Source organism: Lepisosteus platostomus, chromosome 19 (assembly GCF_059453375.1).
Source record: "Lepisosteus platostomus isolate fLepPlt1 chromosome 19, fLepPlt1.hap1, whole genome shotgun sequence".
NCBI lineage: Eukaryota > Metazoa > Chordata > Actinopteri > Semionotiformes > Lepisosteidae > Lepisosteus > Lepisosteus platostomus.
The window spans coordinates 1,435,082-1,462,376 of record NC_142629.1 but is presented as its reverse complement, the minus strand read 5'-3'; the positions used below and the strand labels follow the sequence as shown (position 1 = coordinate 1,462,376).

Sequence of the window (27,295 nt, the reverse complement as noted above, 5' to 3'; positions counted from 1 at the left end):
CATTGAACCTGATGGCCTCCTTTCAAATCCAGATCTTAGGAACAGAAAGATTCTCATGCCTATGACATGTCACATGTCTCACAAAAACTACAATGTGTGCAGGATACAGGGTAAGTACATCACTACCAAAACACTACCAATCCATTGCCGTTAAATTATTAAGTTTAGTTTCAGCTCCAAATACAATGGTTTATGGCACAGGATGTTGTTAACAGCTCAAATGCAGCATGTGTCTTAAACACCACGCCAAACCTCCCAACTTGGAGACCTCCTATGACTTTATTTAAACTCTGAAATAAAAATGTCATCACGCTTTTAAATAAATCCTTACGTGCTTCAAACGAGTTAATTCCATTACTGAAGATGGAAACTTTAAAAACAAACTTAATGTTGTCAATTCGTTCGCACCATTCTATAAAAAAAAAACAGATCACTTCCTTGAATCCTACCTGCTTTAAGCGCTCCATTTGGTAAGGCAATCCGGAAGGATAAACAGAAATTACATTTGTTAATTTATTTCAGGAACTTGAAGTTTGATTTCTCGGCGCTAAGACCGTTCTCTTGAAAACCGAGATCGGCTGCCCTCACAAAGGTGAGTTTACCTGTAACTCGTAGCGCCGTGGCGACAGTGACATCTCCATTGTGCGCTGTCCTGTTTCAGGAGTAGTATTCCAGGTCAGGTTTAAAATATTAACAATCACACTTTTGGCAGGAAACAACTGTTTTTGCGGTTACCGCTTTTAAAGAATCGATGCATACTTGTATATTCAGAACCTACTGCCGTGTAACATTCTTAGACAACGGCAAAATTTTACAGCAATTTTTTTTAACTTTTAAGACAATATTATAGCAAGAAAATAATACTTGTTATAGTAATACTTGGATAGTAGTATTTTTTTTTTACTTTTCAAAATAAATATCCGTCCTCAGCGCCCCCCAAAAATATATTGAAATGCGTCTGTAGAAAATAAAACTTTCTACCTGTCATACATGTAAAGGCTGTATTAAGAATTTAAACATACAGTTTCAATTTAAAGGAGCCCACCTAGCTCGAATAGTCCTTTGTACTAAAAAGAAAATATTGCTCATTATTAAGAATTTCAAAGTTTATTAATAGTCTGCATGCCTTAACTCAGAGCTGTAAAAGTTACCTACAGCTATCTGTTGAACTTCACTGTAAACATCCGGGACCAAGGTTGCCCGTGGTTACTGCATACTAGTTGCCGGGATACAGATTCTCCGGCCTTCCTGTTTTGAGATTGTTTAAGCACCACCGAAACCCATAAGACTAAAGGTATATTAAATATACATATGATTAATTTGGAAGAAGAGTCATATTTTAACACAATGTTCGTACAGAGCCGTCATCATCGTTCCTTATTCTCAATTAAATCCTACAATATTTCTCGATGGGAAAAACAGACGGTTAATAAATCACACACAAATTGGTACTTTGTAAGTCTCGTCCCCTTAAAAAGGCATAATTATGCTTAATTGATTACTAATATGCTTAATTGTGCATCAACTTAATAATAAAAACATCATTACTACTACTTGCAAAAGCTGAAATCAACAATAGATCCAGATGTTGAGGGTTTTTGCGGATATGACAGGAATACATTAAGTAGGTTTTGTCAAAGTTGTGCACAGCCTAGGCACATTTTCGCTGCTTTAGCTGCTATGACCCCTGTTGTAGATCATATCGTGTGTTTTTAAAATGCATTTTGAAAAGCCAAATCTGTTCGTTATTTTGCCCTTGTGTTAAAGGCAGGTGTGGAGTGGATTGGCAGATCCTTAAAACAGGCAGAATCCGTTCAAATCAAGGCTTCCTTTAAGATGGACACACCGGTTATCTTTGATCTAAAAACCCAATTCACTTCAATATCTCCGCGTGTTCTACTGTGACACAGCAGAAAGTACGTCTGAGACTATAATATAGCACAAAGGACGTGGATCACAATCTTCTTAGGGTTTTGACAACAGTGAAATCACCAAAGGTATGTGCCAGTAAAGATCCGCTCCACTAATTGAAGACTCGTCATTTAGTTCTCCGTTACCGTCCCGAATCAATAAAGGCTAATCAATAAGACTCGGAATCCACACAAGTTGCATTATGTATTAATAATTCGTATCCTATCCAGACACCACATAAATCACAGACGACGTCTGATTGGATTTGCAGTACATTGCATATAACAACCAGCTATACGGACTATTTACTTGTTAGTAGTAACTAGTAACTGCGCCAAATGAGCAAGAATTTAAATTAGTTTTTTTTCAAAACATTAAAAACCTATGCCACTTTTCTTTACAGCTTTCTTGATCTTTTCTTTAGCTGCTATACGAGCTAAATGCCTTTGCTTAAACTGCTGCTCGTAACGATCACATTTAATCTTTTAGTTAAGTGAGCATTTCTGCACTGATGTATTATTACAATCATTATTCGTTTTAGTCAATACGGTGGGGGCAGGCGTGCCCCCTCGAAGGACGTTGCAATATAAATGATTATTTGCCGACCTCCAGAAACGAAGAGGTTAAAAAGGATCTGCCTTGGTCTCCTGTTTAAATTATGCGGTAGCTCTAGTTTCAGGGAGGCGGAAACTATGACGTTTAGACACAAAATAGACATTTAAAGCGGATACATGGGAGGTGTGTAGGTCTTAATTGCAGCAGAAATACGGTGGGAAACGGGAGGAAATAGGGTTTATGTTAAAGTCGGGGTAAGTCAAAAATTCATTCGGCTTTGAATAAATCTAGTTCGCTTGTAGAATGACAGACAGGCAGCTAACTGCGGTAGTCTGGGTTAATGACTCAAGGAACCGGAAATATCCGACAAACCGAGGACCCGAATGGCGAATTGGTACAGAGTAACCCTTCGCATACAGCGATGAATTGGGAAAACACGTTTTATCGATCTCCTCTGAACGGTGATAAAGGCATCTGCCGCAAGATGATAGGGGCCTTCGCTCTCTTAATATACATTTCGCGCTTCTGAGCTGCGTTTGGAGGAGGCCCCGTTCTGGTGTAAAATCTGCAAAGCAGTAAAAGGTTTTTTTAAAAGCACTTTAATTAGCTAGGTACTTTAGATTTATTATACCTCTCGTGGAAGATCAAGGGCGGCTTGTAGTTTCGGGTCTACGCCGTAATGAGTGTTTTTTTTTTTCCAAATCAATGTCAGATTTAATTAACTGTCCAGTGGTCAAAACTGGGCAAGTGGACATCAAAGATGTATCTCTCTAAACTACAAGAATATTTTTTTGCCTGAACAGAAGTAGTGGCACAGCACTGCACCATACGTACTGTAATTTATACTGTGATATAAAGGGAATAACTATAGGATGTTGTCAGTGTCCATATGCGATGGCTGAGCCGTGCTTGGCCGGTTTTTTGAGGCGGCATGGTGAAAGCTGATCTTTTTGTTTTCAATTTATTTTCACGGTTAAAACAACAATAGGTTCTAACATATTACAGTATGACATATAATTGTCTTATAAGTGTCCCTTTTTCTTCACTTTGCTTCAGGTAATCCAGAAAGTTGGGGAAATCCTTTTCTCAGCAGGCAGCTGTGTCTTTCTCCTGCAGCAGATAACCCTTTTCTAGGAAATGTGGCCAAGCCAGGGCGTTTCACTACCGAAGGAGATGCAGCTGCTACAGAACCGTTTTAGTGCCATTTTGTACACCCTGAACAGCAACCCCAAGGTAAGGCTCTGTGTTAAGCTGGGGTGAAATAAGAGCACACCTGATTTCAGCAGGAGTAATAAAGGTTCCTGTGCACCAGGGCTGCCCAGCTCTGGTTCTGGAGGGGCTGGGTTCTTGGCAGGTTTTAGCTGATTTAACTGGCCGACAGCTGAACTGGAATGCAGTTCAGCTGTCGGCCAGTTAAATCAGCTCATTCCTCCAGGTGCCGGAGCTGCGGGCATCTGGAAAACCTGGAGGCACATGGTCCATCCAGGATTAGGACCAGCCAGGCCTGCTTTGCACTGCACTTTCAAGACCCTGTGAAAGAGATGATTATACTGTGCGATTTTCACAGTCTCGGGCAGTTAGCGCTGTGATGGGCCACATTTTGCCTACTTTCTCCCCTTATGAGAAGTTAATTGTGTAGAGATGTGGACTTGGACAGGTCTCGTGGTGCAGTTTGCGCTACATGCCTCTTTGAATTTGATACAGACGTGGTTTCTGATGACTGTGTGCGTCTGAACCGTATCGATTTGTTCATGGCCTCTCAGAAGCTCAAGTGCGTTTTTTGTTTGCAGCCTGAAACCGATTAGAGCTACACTAACTAGTGGGAGTCTAGATGTTTTTCTATCATATGAACTTGAAAGAAAATTTAGGTTGGCAGCCTTCAATGTGCTTTATCCTGTTACCGTCTGTAACAAATTTGGCTAATTATGCTGCTGCAGAGGAATTTTATTTACATTTATTTACAAAAAGTTTCCACTTTGGTAGATGGTCTATCACCCCCCCCAGAAAGAAAGTACTTCTTAGTTGGGGGGGGGGGGGGGGGGTAGTTGAAACTGAATTGTTGTCCAGCTGGGACCTTTTAATAGGTTTAAGCCTCCTTCACTCTCCTTATATCTGAAGTGTCTCATTAACTCCTGCTCTCCTGTTGTTACTTCTTATTTTTGCTTTCTGTGGGCTCTGTCTTACTAGAACCCGGCACGTGACCTCGTTATCCCTCCTCAGGTGGCACAGTTCATGGAGACCCCTGTGGGCCGGTATCTGGACGGCCACCCTTTCTTCGTCCTGGTGCTGCTGGTGTTTGGTGCCATGGCGACGGTGCCCATTGGCCTCTTCATGACATTTGCCATCACCACCTTCATTACCGCGTCCATCGGCTTCGTCTTCTTGGAAGGTGAGTCGCTGACCTCAACCGTACAGCTCGACACCTGGCCGTTCTGGTCCATTCAGTGTGATTTACAGGCCTGTATCAAAATCACACTCTTGCATTGAGGACTCGGATCTTATGGTGCAATGCACCCATTACAAGGCTAATGCACATCAGCCGGAGTATTGAGCAAAACGGAAATGAACTTAGGAATGTCAGGGCACAAACGGTTCTGTGCTTACCTGTCTATGTAAAGTTTTTCAACTGTTGAGCAAAATAGCAACCCATGTTTTTAATGCAGCATCATAAGAACAAAATCTTTTTGTTTTTGTTTTGCTGTAGTAACCCTGGATCTCTTTGCACATGGCTATGAGGAACACAGTTGACATGAGTCTTGCTTAGTGTGCCATAGACTGCAAAACCTTTTAACGCGTCTGCTGCAGTACAAAAGGTTGGATTGGATTGCAGTGGAATTAGGTGCATGGCACTGGAACTGCACTGTACATATCATTCAATAAGTAATAGCATGTACTTGTGCAGTAAAACAGACCAAAGTTCAAGTCCTTTCTTGAGTAAATTGACATCGTTTTCTTTGGGTTGTGTTTTTGCCTTTTTAATGGAATGTCGGTGCAAGTGCAATATTTTGTTGTTAACATTTGGTCTTTGTTTTATGCATGTTTGAAATGCAGAGAAGGAATGGATACCTACAAGGCATTATGGCTCCCCAGGACTGGAGATGTGCACCCCTATATTAGGCGATAGTTTAACGATAGTGTGTTTCACGGTGACTGAACAGGGGAAATAAGAATGACCGACTAGTGCAGCACCTGTAGTAACCTGTGCATTGTTCCTGCCAGGGTTCCTGCTGTCTCTCGGGGGAATTGCACTGCTGTGTGTCCTCTGTGGCCTGGCTATCATTGCCTTTGCTGTGTCTGCCATCCTCGGTGCCTTCTACATCACTGCCACCAATGTGCTCAACTACTACTACAGCCAACGGTACGATACCCCTTAGGCACTGCCAGCTGTCTGCATGAGGACAGCTCTCCCTGTTCTTTACAGGTCTGTCGGGCGAGAGAGCATAAAAGCTCCATTTCTGTCTGCCAACAAGTGCAAAAGGCTAAAGATGTGCTGGAGCTCGAAATTAAAATGGTTTCTGCTTATTTATTTGTAGTTGCTAATTATGTTAATGGTTTATGCTGGCGGCTGTCCGATCTTGGTCCTGCATGGCCGGTGTTAAGTTATCTAATGGATGTCCATCTCTTTAAAGCGGCAGCACCTGAAGATCTGGGAGAAGCTGTTAAAACTGTCCAGTTGAGCCAGCAGCTCATTGATTTAGCTTGTTAAGAGTTGGAATGAAAACCTGCCGATACACGGTTCTACCAGGACCAGGGTTAGACAGTCATGGTATTACATGCAAACATAGTTGGCAAGTGCAAATAAAAAAAAAAAAAACATTTTTATTTACAAGGCTTGCTAAGTGAGTCCTTACTTCCGCGGAAGAAAGACTAAGAGCACAAAGTGTGCTTTCACTTCTACGTTTAAATGTGCTTCATCATGCCCATGCTATTCTCCGTACTCCTGATTCTGCAGCTCGATGTACTTCTTGACATCTACTGACATTTCCTCAAGCACTGTTCCATCACCTGGGAATAATCCCTGCTCATTCTTCTGTCGGCAACAGTAATGTCGCACAGCTGCTATTCCACTAATGCCTTTAAGTGTGCTGTACAGATGTTTCCCGCAGACCCCCAACGCTAATTGAAAGGGCAGCAATTACACTCGTTTTCTGACGGATCACAGAGGCTGTTTGAAGCCTCTCAGAACACACAATTTTAGAGATGAAGCTCGGTAGTATGACAGATTATAAATTCAGCATGATTTTAATTGCTTTTCTTTTTTGTTCTGTGTAATCTATAGAGAATTTTCAAGAGATCAGAGAACTTTAAGGAGATAAGTAGTTGCAAATAAGAGGAGGCCATGTGGCCTGTCTGACTCTCTTGGGCTGCTCGTGACTAATTGATCCAAGCATATCTGCTTCAGTGAGTGATCCTTGTGCTTCTCCACTATTCCATCATCCCAGCTGGAGTATTCGGAAAGACACTGAGCCCCTCATTGTATGAGTTGCATGGGTGGAGGGAAAAAATATCTGGAAGTGTATCGTAATTGCTGATTACATAGAAATTCAATGATCACGTTGAAAAACTAAGAATTAATAACGGGGTGACTCAAATTGTTTATCTTCCAGTCCATTCCATTTAATTTCTTTTGCATTTTGAGCCGCTTCCTTATTTTATCATGTATGAATTCTATTAAGCAAAAGAAGGAGTCGTAAGAGTAAACCTGTCGACCTCGTATGCAGAGCTTAAGTGTCGGTTTATTGAGTGTGGCCCTGTGGCAGATTGAACCTGTGGCTGCTGGAGAGGCGCGCTGCGATTGCTGTCGGCGTTTCTTTTCCTCCCGATATGCCCACTGAGTGAGATTGGGAAAACTCACAAGCACAGAGAGGTAAATAGATGCAGCCTCACTTAGCTGGCGCAGACGTTTCATTGCAAAACAAAAGTCAATGAGGCGGGAGGTGGTGAAGAATCTCTTTGGGAGAATTAATTTCTCCCTGTCTGGAAAGGAAAATTACACCTCCCACACACAAACAGGCTGCCTGTTGGCTGCAGCAGGGGTGCAAAACCCTGTCTTGGAGTGTCAGGAGGTTTGTGGTTCTTCTTCCAGCTGATGCCTGACTGAATTTTTTTTATCTGCTTAATTGGACAAGTTGAAGCCTTTCCTTGTTCTTGAAAAGCTGGAGATTGAAAGAGACCTATAAACCATCCTGGGCAGCAGCCCCTAAGGAGCTGGTCTGGGCTCCCCTGCTCTGCAGTATCATTGTTCTTTGGCCAGCTTGAATATGCCTAACGTACTTTTTCTGACTCTGAGGGGACAGGAGCACACAAGATATCATCTTGGGTTCTGACAGTGCCTTTGTTTGATGAGCCACCCCTGTAATTTAAAGCCGACATCTGGGGGAAAAAAAAACGTTTAAGCCCACGTTTCTGTGGATTTTGCTCAAGACAAATAAACAGCTCATGTGTGCTGCAGATTTCGGTAAGGGGAAGGTACAGCAAGCGATCCGTTTGTCTGGGCGTGTTACCAAAACGGAGTACGAGAGTTCGACACCCCTGCGCTAGACGATGGAAGAGATTCATTGGTGCATTTTTGTTTGTTTGTTTCTTCTCGTGAAGCTCTTCCCCCACGAAGCAGGACCCTGCGGGCAGTCCCTCAAGGCCAGACCCGGACTCCTCACCCGTAAGCCCCGAGCCCCAGAAACCGAAGGGGCAGTAGACCAGCGAAGGAGAGCGGAACCACCAAGCCCGCTACCCCAACACCGGCCCAAGCCCGGTCTCCGGCCCCGTCCTCCATGCGCCCGCGGAGTCCGCCCCCAAAACGTTCCAGCTCGCAGCTCTCGCACTTTCCCTTCCCCTTCCAGCTCTGAGAAAATGAGACTAATACTCTCCTAGCGTCTCGCTTATAACCTGGTCGGAGTGAGCCTGAGTAGGAGTGGTATTCCCTGTGAGGACAAATGGAAAAACGAGCTCCAGTAGCGGGAAAGGGAGTCTTACCCCTGCGCGCCGCGGGAGACATGGACGAGCATGTTGTTGAAAGCTCTGTAGTATGTTTCTGGAGATGTTGTTTTTTGTTTTTTTCCCTCCTTTCATAGGCAGTCTTTATTTATCAGAGCAACTGACTTTCTATTTTATTTGTAATCTACTGCAAGGAAGTGCCCCTGTTTATTGGGTTGCTCTATGTTATTTACACTTACGCAAGCATAGTACTTAATGTTCATTTACCCATTAGTACACATGAGTTCACATTAGAAGTGGAAATAATTTCACTTCCAGTTTTAATTGAATGTTTTGTCCTTGATGAAATGGTACTAATGCAGATCTAACATCATTAATCAACAGCACTTTATAACTCTCCAAAATGAAAACTTCTATATTGTTACTGCTGAATCAGTATTTTTGTACGGTTTTTATTCACCAGCATACTATGAGTATAAATTGAGAAAATATTATTGTAACTCTCCAGTGACTGTGGGGAAAAAATATATTTCACATTTAATGAAGTGAACATTTGTCATGCACAAACCTAGTATTCATCACTACACGTATAGAATGAAATGCCTCTTTTTAACTCCTGCACAGCAAGACTATAATGTACGTGTTCACCTAAAAAAAAACTGCTCTTGCCTTCAAGGATACTCTTAATTGTTTATCGCAGTATTCCAACTACTTCAGTACACATAAGGTGAGGTTTTTCTCAACTTGCTAATTAAGAATTTGCTCCCTTATTCCTGACTAAACTGCTTTTTAATAGGTGGTCATTTGCTGATGAAGAAACACAGGTGGGAAGGATACTGAATCAAATATTTCCCAGAGCGCATCAGTGCATTTTGTTAAGGTATCTTTTACTTTTACTTAAGTCCATTTTGTTAAGGTATCTGTTCGCGAGGTGTGCTGTCAGCTTGCATACCTGAATGAGGGCAGTCCAGTTTTCTCTTTAACCTCTCTCCTATCTAAATAAAAGAAAGCAATCTTGCACAATCACAGTTTTCTCTTTTTGTGCGAACTGAACATATCTATTTACATGTAGTATGAGTGTGGCTCTGTCACAGACTTCATTTTGTTTCCATTGCAAATTGTTTCCACTCTTTTTTTTTTTTACAAAGGGTGAAAGCTAATTTAAAAAAAGGTCCCCCAGTAAAAAATTGATATAAATAACAGCCAAACTTGAACAAAAACTAGAAGAAAGAGGTTTACTGCAGCACTTAAATCAACGATTCTGGAGTAAATACCAGATTACATATTCTGCAGAAAACTAGTAGTTTTTATGTTGGAAAACAGACTGTCCCTGCAGAGTTTAATACATCCCTACTTGTGTCAGAAAGCCCCTTGATCTCTAGAGATGCTCAGAAATTTGTTTCCAAATGCCAGCTGTAATAATACAACTAAAAATAAAACATTATTTGCGTTTTCAATTGTTTTTTGTCTTCACTGTTTGGTCAGTTATTTCTGATTCCCTTCTTCTAAGGAAGAGAACCTCACCTGGATGAAAGCTTTTCTACTATTCCGTGTGATTCACAGCCATGATAGCTGGTTTGTAGTCTCTCAGCATTCTGTCCAGCTTGTGCTCATGATACAAGAAGGTCAAATTAAATATGTGACCTGCCTGTATATGCTGGTGTGTCTGGGCATAGGGCACAGACTTCAAGGAGTGCTCAGTGTGGTCTGGCACATTCTCTCAAGTAACGAATGTATTCTGCAGCCCTTACCTTTATTCCTGGATCTTTCTTTTTAAGAATTCTCTTGGTTGATCACTAAAACTGCTAACTACAACACTCTTGCCTTGCTGTAGTCTTCCCAATGCTGGTTTATGATTTATGAAGAGTCACCGACAGCAAAGGACAATAGAACAAGCAAAAAAATTGTGATTTGGCAAGCTGACATTACTATGTGAATTTTCTTTATCTGTACTTTTTGTCCTGTGCTATGAGCAAACAAAAAGACTTCACGTTGAATTGCTGGTTTTCACTCTTCCGGAAGATATGAGTCACCGTATAGCTTGTAATTTATATCTAAGGAAATACTTATCGCAAAACATGTCTTTGAAGTAATATTTAAAGGGACACCGATTCCAAGTTTTTTTAGGAGGTTACAATTGACATCGCAGGCCAGTACAGAAGTTCTATTTACCAGTGTTGGTATCTCACTGGAGCAAAGCTGTCCAAGAAATACTATCCCAGACACACACATTAGCATATCAAGAAGGCTTCAAAACTGAGCTGTTGGATATACAGTATACACGACAAACCACAGACTCACTGCCTTCCTTATTTGACAGGTACAATACCAAGATCAGTCATAAGCAGTTCAGGTGGGCAGCTGCGTCAGCATGTGTAGGCTGCAAAGGAACAGGTAACTGCTGAAAAGAGAAGAAGGGAAACGCAACGTTTGGGCTGTGGAGCCTTCTTCAGGTGTACAGCATGGAATAAACCCACTGTTCCATGATCAGAGATGGTATTTTTGAAGAGTGTATATATATATATTGTTTAACACAGAGAAGTGCATTTAAAGAATATTCTTGCTTGACATTGTTGCTTGTAGTGCAACAAACTTTCATGTCACTGGTTTGTAATGAAAATGATAGGGGCTCCATTGGAAATATCTGAAATATGTTGCACATGCTTCTTGCATAGTATATAGGTTTTTCAATTCAAAACCAAGTCGTGTTTATAGAGAAGGAATCGGATTACTGCAAAATAAATACCTGTTTAAATCTTCTTGAGGTTTTTCTGTGGGCCTTTCCTGTTCAAAGACAAGGCGGTGTATCCCCACTGGAACCTGCACTTCAGTCTTCAGATCGGCGGTTCCAAAATACTTCCCTATTACTGTATCCCCAGTTTCATTTCTTAGCGGGTATATTGTGCTGCTTGAAACATGTACTAAGGAACTGCACGCAGGTGACATCATCATACAGGAGATAAGCATCGCCTGATCTCTGTTACTTTAACATTAAACACAAAAGGCAAATAAAGACAGGCAGCCCTTTGAGTGAGCTGTGAGATAGTGATGAAACTTAGCGCTTTCGAATGCAGTGGCTTGATCAAATGTGATCGCGCAGTCGCTAGTGAACTAGAGCCTGTTTCTTGGGACACCCGCTTATTGGTTCCTAAAACGTGCGATTACAGGCTCAAAACTCGCCATTCGAAGAAGGAATGTACCTATATGGATCACTTCTATTCAGACAGGAATTGTCTTACCAATGGCAGGGCCAAAATCGTCACCGCATTGTTTTCCTTCGATCGCATAGTAAGACACGAATAAAGGCGCCATGTATTGTTACACTACAAAGCATTCAAGTGCGGTCTGTTCTCGTTCTCTATTCCATTCCATTCATCCTTCTGATCGGCTCTAGGAGTGAATCACAGTCATTGATTATATCTGTATTAACCCAGAGTGTAGTAGTCTTTAACTCAAGCGAATCCAGCGGTGGTGTTTAATAACGCATTTCGTTGCCAGAATGTGTCACCGGTATGCTTGGAAATGGAGCTGGAGAAGGCTGTTCTGTTTTGTTTGAAGAGCAGGTCCCAGGGATCTCACGCACTCTATTACGCGGTGTGACATAAATGCTTCGCTCCTCACCAAGTTTGCTGGAGCTGCTGGAGGTGCTCTTCCAGTGAAGAGCTGCAGACGCCCAGCCCCGCCGAGCGAGCGGGCTGGTTAGGGACAGTTCCACCGCCGAGCACAGCGACCAGTGTTGTTCCGGCAGAAGGATTTCTGATTTGCACTGGGGAGGAAAAGACATTTACTGCAGTTATGGATTTCACCGATAGTTTGAATGACACCGAGAACAACACTTCATTCGTCACACAGAACATGTCAAATCCAGGTGATTTACAGTACTACTTTAAAATATAAAGAATGTTATTATTATTATTATTATTATTATTATTATTATTATTATTATTATTATTAGAATTATAAAGTATTATTTATGCTTGAATTATTAAATTATAAATGTTAATTATTTGCACCATTACTAGCTAGCATTGCAAAGTTTTATGTGCAGTGCTCTGTGTATGTTTTTAAATTTGAGATCGGCTTCTCCATATTAGATCATTTAAGATTCAGTGCCAGATATTTTGCCTGACAACCTGTTGAAATACATTAGTACTGAATATTTTTCCATCTTTGATATATTTTTATCTTTCAAATGAGGTATAGATATATATTTGTGTTGCTGCAGACGCCTGTGCTCACAACGGCTGCTGTGCATTGTTTTTTAAATGCATGGTTATCCAAACAGATTTCTAAGCTTATCTAATGTCTTACAGATGCAATTAAATATGTCGCTTACAGCAGTGTGTTCATGCCCACGGTATTTGGCATCATCTGCCTGCTGGGCACTGCAGGCAACATCGTCGTGATCGTCACGGTCTTTAAGAAGTCCAAGTTCCGGTGCCGGAGCAGCGTGCCGGACATCTTCATCGTCAACCTGTCGGTGGTGGACCTGCTCTTCCTGCTGGGCATGCCGCTGCTCATCCACCAGCTGCTGGGCAACGGAGTGTGGCGCTTCGGCGAGTCCCTGTGCACCATCATCACCGCGCTGGACTCCAACAGCCAGTTCACCAGCACCTACATCCTGACCGCCATGACGCTGGACCGCTACCTGGCCACCGTCTACCCGCTGGCCTCCGCCCGTTTCCGCACCCCGGCCGTGGCCGTGCGGGTCATCTGCCTGGTGTGGCTCCTGTCCTTCCTGAGCATCACCCCCGTGTGGATGTACGCCCGGCTCATCCCCTTGCCGGGGGGCGTGCTGGGCTGCGGCATCCGCCTGCCGCGGCCGGAGACGGACATCTACTGGTACACCCTGTACCAGTTCTTCCTGGCCTTCGCCGTGCCCTTCGCCATCATCTCCGTGGCCTACCGGAGGATCCTGCTGCGGATGTCGTCCTCGGAGGCCCTGACCACCCAGAGGAGCGCCAGGCGGAAGACCAAGAGAGTCACCCGGATCGCCATAACCATCTGCCTGGTCTTCTTCTGCTGCTGGGCGCCCTTCTACGTGCTGCAGCTCGTCCAGCTGGCCCTGGAGCAGCCCACCCTCCCCTTCTACTACGCCTACCGGTTCGTCATCAGCCTGGGCTACGCCAACAGCTGCCTCAACCCCTTCATCTACATCGTGCTGTGCGAGTCCTTCAGGAGGAGGCTGATCGTGTCCGTCCGGCCCGTGGACGAGGAGCCGCGGAGCCCGGCCAGAGGCCGGAGGCAGCGCTCCTCGGACAACCACCCACAGCTGCTGCACCTGGTGTCGGTGACCGGGCGGTAGCTGCAGCTCTGCCGGAGGAACCGAGAGCTCTGGAGGGTCGGCCAGGGCACTCTCAGCCTGGGGGGAAGATGAACTCACGCCTAAGCAGACACCTGATTATGCAAAGTGCGAGAGCATCGCTGCACGTTTTCGTTTTGGACGGCAACCATTGCTGGTGCATTGCTTTGAAAGCATCTTATACTGTCTAATGTATTTTCCTCTGTTATATTCTTCTCACTGCAAGGTTTTTCCAATCTTTATGCCGCTACAGTTTTACAGCAGTCTAACCATCTATCCATTTTCTAACTGCTTTAGAAAATGCAGTTAGGGGAGGAGCTGGAGTCTATTCCAGCAAGCTACAGGCCCGTGGCAGGGTACACCCTGGACAGGACACCAATCCTGTGTGGCAGGGCACACACAGACACCAACAAGCACACCACGCAGCGAAAACCCACACGAACACTGGGAGAACACCATGCTGGACAATTTAATAGCTATCTTCTATTGAGGTTCTGGATATCCTGTTTAATTAACAGGCAATCCTTGTAGAGAGGCACATGTGATGATAGCAAAGAGGACCCCTGACAATGAGTAACCCATTTAGATTTAATGGGGAACTGTGGAGGATCGGTTATTGCAACGCTTCCTCTTGGCTGCTTGTGTATTATTCATCTTGAGTTACAGCGATCAGGAGTTAGAAGATTCTGCTCCATATGAAATAAAGATCGCAAATGGAAAGCTTGCTTTTTTCTGGCCTGAGCTGAGCTATTGATAAAGTTGTTTAATATCGGAGAATCAAGAGTGAAGGCTTTAGATACATTATCAATACTCAAAAAATACATCTGTTTTGTAATATTGTGTCTGAAATGCCTAATACTGTTCCACAGTCAGGACCTTAAAGTAACAATTATTATAGTAACAGTTAAAAGATTAAGTCTCTGTTTAAACGTAAGTGTTCTGTGACTCTTTTCTGCAGTATTCCATTTGAAAGCTTTTTATGCCCTATGTAAAGGTGTATACAGTGTCTTTGATGTTTCCGCTGTGAAATGTACCGTCTCAGAAATGTAATTATCCTTAAGGATGTTGCATGCTTTGTGCTGTAGTGTGACCAGCGAAACTGGACTGGATTTTCTTAAAACACTTCAACGACATGAATAAGTTCTTTATTTCATCAAATGATTGTTTCTAAAGCAAGGAAAGGTTATTTATTATCTTAACTGTTAAAGAGATTTTTAAAACATTGTAATCTTATCCTGCTTAATCTGAATTTCAGTCTTAAATAATTCACATCACTCACCCCTCTGTACTGTATTCTTGCTTTATGAAACAGGTGTGAATTCATTATGCAAATAAAAAAATGAAACAGCTCTGTGAAGTAGCATTGTACTGACAGTAAGCGGGGACGTTTTACAAGGCAAACATCAGCACCACGGACAGCATTGCTCGGCAGGGATTGAGCAGCCTCCTTGCCAAGAGCAGGCCATGAAATATGTGATTCAAAACAGTTTCTCCTTCTGCAGATCTTTAATGAGAACTTCTGTTTTTGCAGCGCAGGAATAGACAAGAACAGTCAGGGAGAGCCCAGCATGTGGCAAATCAATAACAGGGAGTCATGGAAATCAAAGAAGGTAACAGTGTCTGAGGGGGTGGTGTGGGGTGCTCCGAAGAAAGCTGGTCATGATAAAAATAGTCTGATTGAAAGGAAACTGACTTTTTGCTGAGAAGATCCTTCCCACCAGCTGTTTCTGAGGAGAGCAGGCAGATGTGCGTCTGTTAGTTACTGGGGCTAACCAATGAAGAAGGGAATTAAGATGGGGTGTTTGCCCAGCAGGGAACTGCAGCTCTCTTTCTCTCTTTTATTACACAGACAGGCATCACAAACAGTGCAAAGGCTACAAATCCATCACTGGAGGCTGAGATAATCCATCTATTTTCAGCCTGCTTGTTCTGATCCTGTTACCATCCGAGAAGCTGGAGGCAACAGGATCAGTTCACTTTTCTCTTCATGTGCTGCTTGTTATTAGCAGTTGTAGTAGTGGCCAAACAGACTTATCAAAATGTGCTAAAATACGGTCAGAAACAATCTAGGTCTATAGGAGGTCACTACATTTCAATGCACGGACAATGCATTTCTTTTGTCCTTTTGCTAAGACATAGGAAATGTGTCTTTCTAATTTACAAGCTCAGAAAGTGTCCAGAAATAGTTAATGGCAGGGAGCAGCTCTCAGTGTTAAACTATGGGTTTAACAAAACACTGGTTATAGAGCTACTGACTGATTCGCACACTCGAAGGTTTCTCCTTAATTAACTCCACCCTTTGAAATTCTAATAGTCCCTTTCTTTCCTTTTCTATACTGTGTTAACCCAAGACACCTGCAGTGACCTCATTCATAAAGGAAAGCCATCTGATTGTTTGTTCAGCTCCTGAAATAAACGTGCGGCTCATGAAAATGCATTCCTCGGACCGAACTCTGTGTGCCTGTAGCTCTCATACAGGGGGAAGGTCTTCCATCCTCGAGCTTTGAAATGCATTTTTATTATGCTAAAATCCAAGGGCTGAATGTGGTCATGTGTAGCAAAAGAGCAATTAGGAGAACAATAGCAGACCTAAAAACCTCTTGCAGGTAGTTGAATGCGTGCTAGAACTCAATTCATCAATGAAATCCAACAGAGGGGCTCGTAGTGGGGTTTTTCATTCACAAAACTGTGACACAGAACTGCCAATCAAAGCACTGCCATTGTGTGAAAAGATATCAGGCTGTTATGCAAACTACTACTAAAAAAAGCTACAGCCAACATTATTACCATTGAAGATAACAGTAGCAGGTGAAGAAGCATTTTATGCAGTTTATTCTAACAGCTAGAAAGAGAAATATGCCAAAGCTTTTCATTTTATTGCTGATTTAATCACTTTCAATAAAATGCTTTCTGCTATCTTTATTATTATCATTACAGCATTGCCACCTCATGGCCTGATCCAAAGAGGGGATAAGATTTAATTGAAGTCAATTTTGTTCAATTTGAAAATATTTGCAGGTGGGGAAGGCAAACCACACAGTTAAATTAATTTTCTAAATAGTATTTCTTTACATCATTTGTAATTAAATAGTATGCCCTGTGCTTGCCGCAGAGAGGATGAGAGAGCATTTTTCTGGATCATTTAGAAATGTCCGGAGTCACTCTGCTGCGGCTAACGAGACTCGCCGTGCATCCGCTGGTGACGCTGGTGGAGGCCGGGGAAGGAGTCGACCGGCGCACAGAGCAGGCTGATTTGAGATGTAGCACCGCAGCGCCGAGGTGAGTCATGCCCGTCTAGATCCCCACTCAGGCTGAGGCTGTCTGCCTCATGACTCAGTGTGTCCCTTACTGTCCCTTACAGCTCAGACTCGTTATACCAGGAATCTGAGGGGGGGGGTTGGTGAGGTGCTGCTAAAATCCAGCCATATAGATGAGCCATGACCTCTCTTATTCATTGTCACAGCACCACTTATTCCCAAAGGCTTAACCAACATAAGATTAGATGGGAGGTCAGCCCATCATAGACCACAAGCCCAAGGACAGTTTACAAATACCAATGGTCCTAGTCACTGTAAGTCAGGGGGGGCTCATACAGGCCTGAGGAGAGCATGCAAACTCCACACAGAAGGTGCTCCAGTCTGAACTCGACCCCAGCTTGCAGGAGCTGTGAGGCGGGAGTCCCCCACCCCCCCCCCCCCACACACACACACACACACACACACACACACACACACAATGCCACACTGGTTCGGCGGATCAAACACAAAGCCAATATTTCAATCCCGTCTTGACTGAATCCGTTCTTTGCAACCTGGATCACTTATCGGACAGCTGCTCGTTATGACTTCACCCACCAACATCGTTCTAGTTGCGGTCCCTTCACTCTTATTTAGAATAGCGGCGTTATATCGCAAGGTATTGTGGGGGACATTTTCTATAGGCGGAATGGGATCATTAAAAGGTCAAGTCAGTCACAAGCAACACCTGTAACAGCAGCTCACTTACTTGTTTGAGAGGACCTGCTGTCTGCAGCTTTTTGAAAGGGGTGTGGGAATTGTACCCCCGCACCAGAGCTGTGGTCCTGACAGCCAGGGCTGAAACTGCTGTAGGGGTTATCCATTCCTGCTTTCAAAAACAGCACGAAAAAATACATGCAAATCTAAAAATCCTGTTGTGAATGTGGTTCTACAGATAGGGAGACCATACAATTATTTCTGAATGGATCCAATTTTGTCCATAATGCTGACTGATTCTATGCAAGCATGAGGTTATTGTTAAAAGTCTCTGACTTATTCATGAAATCCCAGGTGTGTAGAAAGGTTCCAGTCAAGAGCAACCTCTCTCTGAAAAGCAGTTAATCATAGTTATTCATTATGGCCCCTAGAGCATCCTGCTATTCATTAAAACAGCCTGCATCAATGACTACGTGAAAAAAAAAAACCTTTAACAACGCCTATCATCTGCCACTTACGGGAGCGCATTGATGCCACCAAGGGGGGAAAAATCGCCCCCTTGTCTCGAAATTTCGAGAAATATCTCGTAATTACGAGACATCAATGATTACTTCAGTGTTTGTACAACCTGTTACGCTGTGCGCTGAACGCATCTAGAAGCCTCCGTGAGCTTGGCAGGCACTTTCGGTTTAATGACCGTGTCAGTGTCCACCGCTGCAGAATTTGTGCGGATTTACTTTCTACCGGGGTTTAGTCATAATGAAATCTGGCAATTATGAACCGAATCATTGTAAGCATGAGGGCCCGTTTTGTGGGATTTAGAGATCAAAGCAATGATGGTGCCGTTATGAACAGTTATCAGTTGCACTGCTTAAAACTGTAGTCCGCACGTAGCGATATAGGTATCACTTGACAACTGTGCTCTAAGCGTGATCACCTGAAGTAGGCGAGAACTCATTTTCTCGTAATTATGAGATAAGGCCAGGGTTTTTTTTCCCTTGGTGGCTGGCAGCAATGCGCTTCCGTAGTGACTTTATTGCGACGGGGACAAATTCTGTTGAGGCCGCTTGTCTCCCTTACAGGTTTGACAGTTACAGCCGTCAGTCTTGGGAACCGTGTCTTCAGAGAAGCGATCGATGAACGGGCTTTGAAAACCACAGCTTTCGGGAGTGACTACGCAGGGTCAGATCTCTCCTTACCTAGGACATACTTTCAGCTTTTGTAGCTGAGGGTTGGGCTTAAGGCTACAGAACCCCGGGGGACCCCTTGGCCCACTGAGCCGCTGTGGTTCCGGCATGGAGTCCGTCATCGCCACACTGTAGTGTCGCCGTTCTGGGGAGCTATGAAGCACCACCTTCTGTAGACCTTTTCAGTGAAAGCGTTTCCAGCAGTTTCGTTATTCAATTCAATTGAATTCAGAATACTTTATTCACCACGAGAGGCCGGGGGCAATTTGAGCAGCGAGCGGTGCCACATACAACACAAGACAAATACAAACAAAAACACGCTAAGAAGAAGTATACACGGGTACTGTATAATAACAAACGGACCATAGAAGTGATTGGAAGTAGCAGTGTGTCGCATTAGGAAGGAACAAGTAAACTTTATTCCATGCTGAAAAGAGAAGAGGAAACAACGTTTCGCCTGTGGAGCCTTCGGGTGTATTAGTACCTGCAGATTTGTGGGGGTAGGTTTTCGTGGGCTCTGTCCAACAGACTCCGTTTACAGTCGCCGTTTGCAAGGCTGATGGCTTCGGGAACGAAGCTAAAATTTCCTTTTATTTGTCGGGGTTGCTGCGGAAGCCAGTATCGCGAAAGACAGTAAAATAAAAGCACATCCCGTTCAGCCCAGGTTAAGTAAGACACGTGGGGGGCGGCGACGACGACAAGTAAAGCCTTCTGTTTTGGCGGAGACGAAACAGCTTTATTGAAGCAGGGGAGGATAAGAAAAGACTTGGAGGCGCGCAGCAGTAAGCAGCATTGTGCACTGCAAGGGGGGGGGGGTCGGCTCGTGTTAAGACGGCGATGCCCGGCGGTTGTGCTATCGGCAGCCCCAGGGTGAGCAAACACACGAGCGGGTGGGTGCCGGAGACAATTTCATGCCTGAGAGCACATTCCGATCTGTTCAAATCCGAGGCTCACCGGCACAAGCCACGCTGCAGATACGGGTGAAAGATAAATTATTGGAGGTAATTCTTAGATGAAATCCCCGAAATACACAATACAACGGCAGCCGCCTGCAAACTGACACGGACCTGTCGGGGGGGAGGGGGGTGTGTAAGAGAAATAAAAACTAGAAAATATCTAACAGGGATGCGAGGGAGAAGCGTTTTCTGAGTAATATAGGTTAGAGGGAAGAGATTAAATAGCTCCTCTTCTCATCCTGCATAGGGTATACAGTTTTCAACAACACGAGAGGGCGTCGAATCTGAGGTTGAAGTCAGATCCAGCCCGCTTCCACAATGTGATCTTTTACAACAAGAAAAAACAAACAAACAGACAGACAACGCAGATCCCTTATTTTTTTGTTGAATGGCTTCAGCCGGGTCGGAAGGCAGGACTGCCTGGCTCAAACGAGAAAGCAACAGCAGAAGACATCCAGTAGGAAGAAACAAACAAAACAAAAAAAACTCCGGGTAGAAAAGCAGTCCTAAGCAGTCAGCAATGAACGTCGAGGTCATTTCACACAGCGAGGGGAATCGATTTCGTCCCGATCGCTTTTGAGTGCGTCACTTGCGCTGGTGTAGTTGCGTCCCGGGCGGTTGAACTTCTCCGAGGGGGTAGCTGTGTAGATCGACAACGGGAGCTGGGGTCTGGCTGACAGGCGTGACTGTCCTACAGTTCCACTCGGGGAGGAAAGCGCATCGCGCGTGTGGGGCACTGACAGCACAGACAGCAGCCCGGCTGAGCTCCCGGGGAACACCTGCGAGTCGGACTCGATCGCTGGGTCTTCAGAGGAGCCGTTGTGTTTTCACACGTGAAACCAGCCCCTCTCATCTCCAAATGGGGGGGTCGGAGCGCCCCCTGGAGAGAAAAGGGAATCATGTCAATTTGTATCAATGTTGCAATCGGATAACAACCAGCACAGGCGAATGAAACTACGTGCCAGTTTTTTTTTTTTAGTTTAAACTCTTTGAAGAGGCGTTACTGCATTTTTATTCAAGGCTGATTTCATTGGGGGAAAAAAAGATCTAAACGGTACGGTGGCCGGTATCAGAGCGAATGGTAGTTGTTAAAAAGAGCCAATGAAGTGTCTTTGACGCAGGTGAAGACAACTTTGAGTTAATTAAGGCTTGTAGTAGCCGATTGGTGGATAAGCTGATCTGGCAACCTAACGGCCATAAAGACTGCGGAGACTTCCCCTATCAACAGGTGCTCGTGTTATCAAGCAGTTTTCCGAGGAAGGAATTAGGCTTGATTCCGGCACGGCTCTTGTGTTTGTCAGGATGAGGTAAGACGTAACTGCATAAAGTGGCTCTAAACCGCTATCTTCCTTCTGATCCCTTTGCGGCAGTCGCTCGGTGTTGTGTGTTTTTACAGGTGCGTCCAGGTGGTCTGGTTGATGATGACCGTTTTCCGGCGGATGGGTTTGGGCGTCAAGCCAGGTGAACCTGCGCTCAAGGACGTGCGCGGCGGTCTGCGTTCTGCGTGCTCCTTTCCCCACGTGTCGTGTTTTTGTTTTCGTGTGTCACAGGTCCCTCTGCTGTACCGGTAGAAGCCGGCCATTCTCGCTGTACCGAAGAGTACATGGAGGTATCGATGCACGATGCGTCACGTAGCGCTTATTGATTTGTAGGTTTGGGATAACTGCGCTGTTCTTTCTTTCACTCAGGTGTCCGTTTCCCAGAAACTTCCCCTTGATCAAGTAAGTTCTGTTTTCTAAATCTTTAAGGTGAGCCTGCCCGTTAGCTCGGTTTTCGCCTGCAGTGAGCCCCGGCCTTGCCCGCAGGTCGCGAACAGCTCGCAGTGGTCGCTTGAAGTCCACGACGGCCGCCGCACCCGGACTCTGACCCTCAGCCAGGCCCGAGCGCAGGGCTACGAGCTGAGCACGGGGAAGAGGCAGACCGTGATCAGAGCTTATTACAGCGCAAAGGGCCTTCGCGTCTTCTCGGTGGGTTTGTGTGTATCTTGCAGTTGACGGGCTACTCTATCGGCCCGTAGGCCTATGCTCTTTATTTTTTCTTCCCAAACTAGAGACCCCAGAAAAAGAAGAGCTTGTATCTTGCGGATTTGCTGCTAAGATGTGATCTTGGTTATACAAAACTTCAAATGCCCATCTTGTTTCTCTGCGTACCAGGTTGGCAATTATTTTAAAAACCTAGTTGCTAATGGTCAGAAGCTTTAGGTCTTTCCTGATCGCTTGGAAGCTATTTTGTTTTAAATCTCTTCCAGAGCCAGTGACCTGCCGAGAGACTGATATCAGGATTGAAGTTCCAGCCTTCAATGGGACGTTCCTCAGCATGGCTGTTGAGGACCGGACCTACTTGGCCTCTCGGAAGCATCTGGATGTTCAAGTACAGCGTCTGTGGGACACCCTGCGCCTGACCGTTCCAGCCTCCAGTCCGCTGGTACGGAGGAGGGTAAGGTCAAGTGGCCCTGCCCGTCGGACAAGGGATTTTCAGCTGCAGGTCTAGATGGTGGCAACCCAATGCTCAAGGCTCTTGAGATTAACGCCTTTTAATCTTTTCTGGGGTCAGAAAGAATCGGCATTGATTGCGTTTCAAACTATAATAAAAGTAAAATGTACACAGTGACTTGTAAATTTTGGAGGTTTTGCATTCCAAAAAACGACTGCATTTCTGGGTACGCACGGCACCATATTCTCCAATTCGGAACAAGGCAGTGAACGGTTGGTGGCGTGTTGCAGCCCTGTGACCCTGTAAACAAGCAGGCTTGTGAGGACATCTCTTTTAAACCAATTGAAATATTGCTATCAACTTCGAGATGGTTTTGCAGACATACCACTGATTTATGAGCTCTACATGCAGATCACGTTGGAAGATTTGTGGTGGAATGTCTGCTGCACAACCTGCACTTATGTAATGCAAACTTACTCGGTGCAGTGACTAGTGAGCAGGAAGGGCTGCTTCACATCCCATTCTTGTGAACCCTTGCTCTCGCCCGTGGTGAGACCAGTGGTTTGAGACAACATGGGGGATTTGCAGTACTTCCACAAAGCTTGTGATTTTGTGCAGCTTTCCTTTAAGAGCTGGGAGGTGGAGAGGGTTAAGCTGGTCGGCTGAGGCCCCAGCCGACTCCTGCACTGTTTCCTTGGTGCTTTGGACGATCCTGTTAGTGTGGTGTGGTCCAAGAGACACGCCCACTCCTGCTGCCCGTCTTGCAGGACTGTGTGGATGCTACCAGAAGAGGACAGCAGGTCTTTCTGCCAGCCGTCCAGCTTTCCTTTGCAGTGAGAGAGGAGGAGGCCACCATGATGGTCGAGCCTGTCTGCCCATGCAAGAGGAAAGAGCCCTGTCCTGCAGGTAGCCGATGGCAGAAGATGGGCTGACCTTACGGTCCATCAGGGCTTCTGGAGTTGGGTTGGGCTGAACTTGGCAATGGTGCTGTAACTAATGATCAGGGTTGCTACAGGCCTGCTCTGCACGGATGGCAACAGGGTCCAGGAAGTGTCTGCTAATGGGAGTGATCTTGCTCTGGACCTGCCTGCTGCTGCTGCCCCCCCTGGTGATCACCTTCGGGACAATGCCACAGTTGGCAGCTCTGGAGACTCTATACAAGTAATGTATTCACCTTTTTAGGTGCCATTTTGCCTTGTGGGCCTGCAGTGCATTGTTTTTCTGTCCCTAGATGGTGAAGGTCCAGCTTTTCTTCTGGACTCTTCCTTTGGAGTTGGTCCTGGTGGGCACAATCTGCATGGTGCACCTCCTGTTGTATCTGTGGGTAGGAAGGTGATGTGACTGTCCAGTTGCATCCTGCAACACTGATCTTCATCGCGGAAGGGAGCCAGCTGAGAAACCCGGTAAGTTCTTGAGATGAGCTTTCTGCCTGTGTGTTGCAAACACACCAGTCTGATTCCTCCTCCTCTGTGACTGCCAGCCCCAGATGATGCTGTGATCCAGGAGGATCTGGGGCAGGATGAGGTGAGACTGGGCAGTGCACAGTGGTCATGGAGTTCTGACCTCCTCCTCCTTGCCTGGAGGGCAGTGTTTAAATTAAGTACTGTAGATTCCCAGGTATTAAATCTGAGCTGCATACTGTACCCAGTCCATTTTTATTTTATTCCCCCCTGCCAAGATCCTTCACTGGAATATCTAGGTGAAGCCCTGGACAGCTCCATTATAGGTACTCTTTTGGGTAGGTGAGTTGTGCACTTGGACCAAAAGATTCCCAGTTTGTGTCTGGATTTAATGATCTAGTTGCCAGGCTTAAGTCTATCACTGTATTCTTGACTTACCCCCATACACGACGGTCACCTGGTGTGACTACAGAGATGTATAGCACACTGACCTTGGCCACAGCCCTCATCTGTGGCATGATGGTTGTAGCCATGAGTCAAATAATTCCCAGCTTTAGGAAAAGCCAAGCAAGACTCCGAAAACAAACTGTCTTCTCCTTGCCTGCCCCTGTGTGAGTGGCTCATCCTTTTCATAATCCTGCATTATTTAATGTTTTGTCTCTTAGATTTGGAAACTGTCCACTGCTCTGATTGCTGCACAGGTGGAGAGTACAGACTGCTGCTATGCTGTATGTAAAGTATAATGTATAATAAAGTGTTTTTATAATTTTCTCTTTGTGTAAGGTTTTTTTTTAATCTCCCTTCTAACCATTCAGTTTTTGTCATGCACAAGTACAACGAAATGCTTATTTACATCTATGCTCCAATACAAATACATAAAACCAGAACAGCAACAATGAAGTTAAATTACAGAACTTAAATAAAAGTCACCACAGGGGGGGCATTCCCTCCTGGAAGCTGAGAAGATGTGTGAAACTCAAAAGTCTAGCTTGCTGCTTATTGGGTAAGGCAGGGCTGTCCTGACTGAAAATCTGTGACTCCCTTCTAGAACAACAGGCTCTGTGCTATGTCAACTCTGTTCTGACAAGTGGGCTTTAATGCATTAACCTATTTTCCAACAGATTTGCTTTGCTAAATGAGAACCTGAAAAAAGAATGGTCTGATACAAGATGTAATCCTATACTTCATGCCACATTTTAAAGACCCCCCCACCCCTTTCTGAATTGATTTCATTCTATACAAACAGTAGAAACCTTTGATGCAAGCTTTCCAAGTGGTGGTGTGCATCGTTCTTGGCCTCAGTTATGGCTTGATGTGATCATCCTGTGAGCAGGACCACTGGTGGTGGAGGTAAAACTGTATTTGTAAGTATGTTCCCTTCCTGCCAGCAGCTGTGTCATCCTATAACTTGCACCTGCCAGCCCACTGCAGTGTGGCAGGTATGAGCCTGGCCAGTAGCTGGAGGGGAGATTCCTGGGAGCGATGTTAGTGGGGGCAGTAATAAGGTGCCGTCTTCTGGATGAGATGTAAAAGTGAGGACCTGACTCTGTGTGGTCATTAAACTTCCCAGGGAATTTCTCAAAAAGAGTAGGGGTGTAATGCTGGTGTCCTGGCCAAATTTCCCATTGGCCTTTACCAATCCTGGCCTCCTAATAACCCCCATTTCTGAACTGGCTTCATCACTCTGCTCTCCCCACTGAGAGCTGGTGTGTGGGGAGCATACTGGTGCACACTGGCTGCTGTCACATCATCCAGGTGGGGCTGCACACTAGTGGTGGTGAAGGGGATTACCTGTAAAGTAAGCTTTGAGTGGGGTGTCCAGAAGAGTGTATATATAGTTGTAAGCAATTATTCCAAAAGCACCTGTGTTGAATAAGGTATAGCAAATATTCTTGTTCATTGTCTAGTGTAATATGCACAGAAGGAGTTCTCATTCTTAACTATCTGAATAAAACTAAAGGTATCCAGCTGCTATGATGACAAAAGGAGTGGAAGTTGTTTTTTACTGTATGGCTTAACCATGAGCAAACTTACTTTGTGTAGTGTCTTGAGCATAAAATGTCAAACTGTTCAAAAACTAAACCCATTACCATTAAAACCAAATTGAAAAGCTGGATGGGCCAGTAAGGGGGTTGTATGAGTTTGAGCTGTAGTGTGAAAGCAATTAAGCTGTCATGGGCTCCATTAAATGTAAGGTCAGGCTACTGCCTCTTAAATGCAGAAGGCAAAGCCCCAGAAATGTACACTGAGCATAATGGTCACAAATGAGAGGAAGCAACATTTGTACACTAGTACCTTAGTGACCTCAGACTTTTGTGCAGCTGCTACATGAAAGAAATCAGGGGACCTTTGCCAACCTTTGACCAGTTGTCTGGGCAGCTTGCTATAATGTGTAAAATAAGGCCACTGGTTCTCGGGGTTAAATGCACTTGCCGGTAGTTTCCTCTCCTGCTTTTGACCTGGAGTGTAGAAATGGTCAGATCTCACTCTCTCCCTTTAAAATTTCTCTTGCATCCCAGAAACCAGATCAGCTTAACTCCTGGTAAAAGATAGGTAGAGGGTAGACCATATACCTAATGGGATGTTTTGGTCACATGTAGTTTGGGCTGCAACAGCTGTTCAGCTCCTGCGCTAAAAGGGAATTTTTAAATGAGTACTTACGGTATAGGCAATAGATGCAACAGAGCGATTTGAGAGTAAATTAAACTGATTAAGGCCACCCTGTAGTGCAAGTTTTGTCACTCACTGTATAATGAGGACCTTGCCTGGATTGGTGGTTTGGCTTCACTAGAGATCTTTAAAGAAAAGATACCTACAGAACTGGATACAGAGAAAAAGCAGACATGCAAATGAAGATACAGGCTCTTGGTGCAAATGATTGAAAACTGAAGGAGAGTTGGACTGGAACAGTCACTTCTGATCCCATACCCAGGGAAGTGGAGCACACTCTGTGTTGCACATAACCAGCACTACACTGTGGAAGGCAATTAAGTAAGTGCAGGGAGCAGTTAATTTAGCCCTTACCCAAAGGGGCATGAAGACAGAAAAACTTTCCCTTCTGGGCAGCATTAACACTAGAAGTAATCTAATGGCATAACTTAGACACACAGTGTAAAAAACTAAAAACATAGACAAAAGCAGGACAAACATTCCACATGAATAAAACCTCACTCTGAGCCCATGTAAAAGAGCAGGAAAACTCAGACCCAGGCAAAGATTTCTTTAGCATCTCCAGCAGCTGTATTTAGCATCAGCTGTTTCAAAAGGAAGGGAAAGGCCTTCTTGTGGCCCAGGAAGGAAGACCAAGTCCTAACCTATAGCTTATCTTGTACAGGGGAGACATGCTGTACTGAGCCCACCTGGGGTTAGGCAAGTTGCAATGATGCCCCCTATGCCACAATCAATTCTACATCTAAAAATGGAGATAGTGCAGTTTAGCAGACAATCCATTGCCCTTCTGGATAACTTACAGTGCTGCTGCCATTTAAGTGTGGACTCTACATCACCAAACTTTTAGAGAAGAGAAGTTCTAGCAACCTCTAGTTTCTATCAAAAAGGTGACCAAGAAGCCATATTGCAATACACTTAAGAAAATGCAGATGGGTATTTCCATCTAGGAAACTACAGAGACTCCATTGTAACTCAGCTCTTATGCTGATCTGTC

The 27,295-nt window shown here is 44.6% G+C and overlaps 4 protein-coding genes across 11 annotated transcripts in view; 3 read left to right on the top strand and 1 right to left on the bottom strand.

Moving 5' to 3' along the window:
• Positions 1–1,184, bottom strand: part of dnah3 (dynein axonemal heavy chain 3) — a 51,311-nt gene extending 50,127 nt beyond the window's left edge. Inside the window, exons 1-2 of one of the 4 annotated variants that reach the window (XM_088612624.1) lie at positions 1,156–1,184; positions 603–652 (exon numbers count right to left, since the gene is read on the bottom strand). In XM_088612624.1, the coding sequence (XP_088468750.1) occupies positions 603–641 (39 nt within the window). In that variant the 5' untranslated portion in view covers positions 642–652; positions 1,156–1,184. Of the gene's footprint in view, positions 1–449; positions 575–602; positions 1,129–1,155 lie in introns of those variants that run through there. The other 3 variants (XM_088612625.1, XM_088612623.1, XM_088612626.1) reach the window with 3 other exon arrangements.
• A 1,372-nt stretch (positions 1,185–2,556) lies between these two features.
• LOC148644808 (lipid droplet assembly factor 1-A-like) lies at positions 2,557–9,857 on the top strand. 3 transcript variants are annotated; one of them, XM_088612537.1, is made up of 5 exons: positions 2,557–2,720; positions 3,523–3,699; positions 4,687–4,855; positions 5,686–5,824; positions 8,062–9,857. In XM_088612537.1, exons 2-5 carry the CDS (start codon positions 3,604–3,606, stop codon positions 8,159–8,161), a joined length of 504 nt encoding a protein of 167 aa, XP_088468663.1. In that variant the 5' UTR covers positions 2,557–2,720; positions 3,523–3,603; the 3' UTR covers positions 8,162–9,857. The 3 variants fall into 3 exon arrangements, with proteins under 3 accessions (XP_088468663.1, XP_088468665.1, XP_088468664.1); XM_088612539.1 differs by lacking the exon at positions 2,557–2,720 and adding an exon at positions 2,737–2,860; XM_088612538.1 differs by lacking the exon at positions 2,557–2,720 and adding an exon at positions 2,799–2,927.
• Positions 9,858–9,994: 137 nt separating this feature from the next.
• LOC148644807 (melanin-concentrating hormone receptor 1-like) lies at positions 9,995–15,051 on the top strand. 2 transcript variants are annotated; one of them, XM_088612535.1, is made up of 2 exons: positions 9,995–12,268; positions 12,739–15,051. In XM_088612535.1, the coding sequence occupies exon 2, from the start codon at positions 12,749–12,751 to the stop codon at positions 13,703–13,705; it is 957 nt and encodes a 318-aa protein (XP_088468661.1). In that variant the 5' UTR covers positions 9,995–12,268; positions 12,739–12,748; the 3' UTR covers positions 13,706–15,051. The 2 variants fall into 2 exon arrangements, with proteins under 2 accessions (XP_088468661.1, XP_088468660.1); XM_088612534.1 differs by having other exon boundaries at positions 12,714–15,051.
• A 4,623-nt stretch (positions 15,052–19,674) lies between these two features.
• Positions 19,675–24,402, top strand: LOC148644806 (zona pellucida sperm-binding protein 2-like). Of its 2 annotated transcripts, XM_088612729.1 has the most exons (11): positions 19,675–21,105; positions 21,195–21,259; positions 21,349–21,407; positions 21,487–21,519; positions 21,604–21,765; positions 21,849–21,951; positions 22,047–22,234; positions 22,999–23,137; positions 23,247–23,392; positions 23,463–23,634; positions 24,297–24,402. In XM_088612729.1, exons 1-10 carry the CDS (start codon positions 21,101–21,103, stop codon positions 23,565–23,567), a joined length of 1,005 nt encoding a protein of 334 aa, XP_088468855.1. In that variant the 5' UTR covers positions 19,675–21,100; the 3' UTR covers positions 23,568–23,634; positions 24,297–24,402. The 2 variants fall into 2 exon arrangements, with proteins under 2 accessions (XP_088468855.1, XP_088468856.1); XM_088612730.1 differs by lacking the exon at positions 21,195–21,259 and having other exon boundaries at positions 19,677–21,105.
• The last annotated feature ends 2,893 nt before the right edge of the window (positions 24,403–27,295 follow it).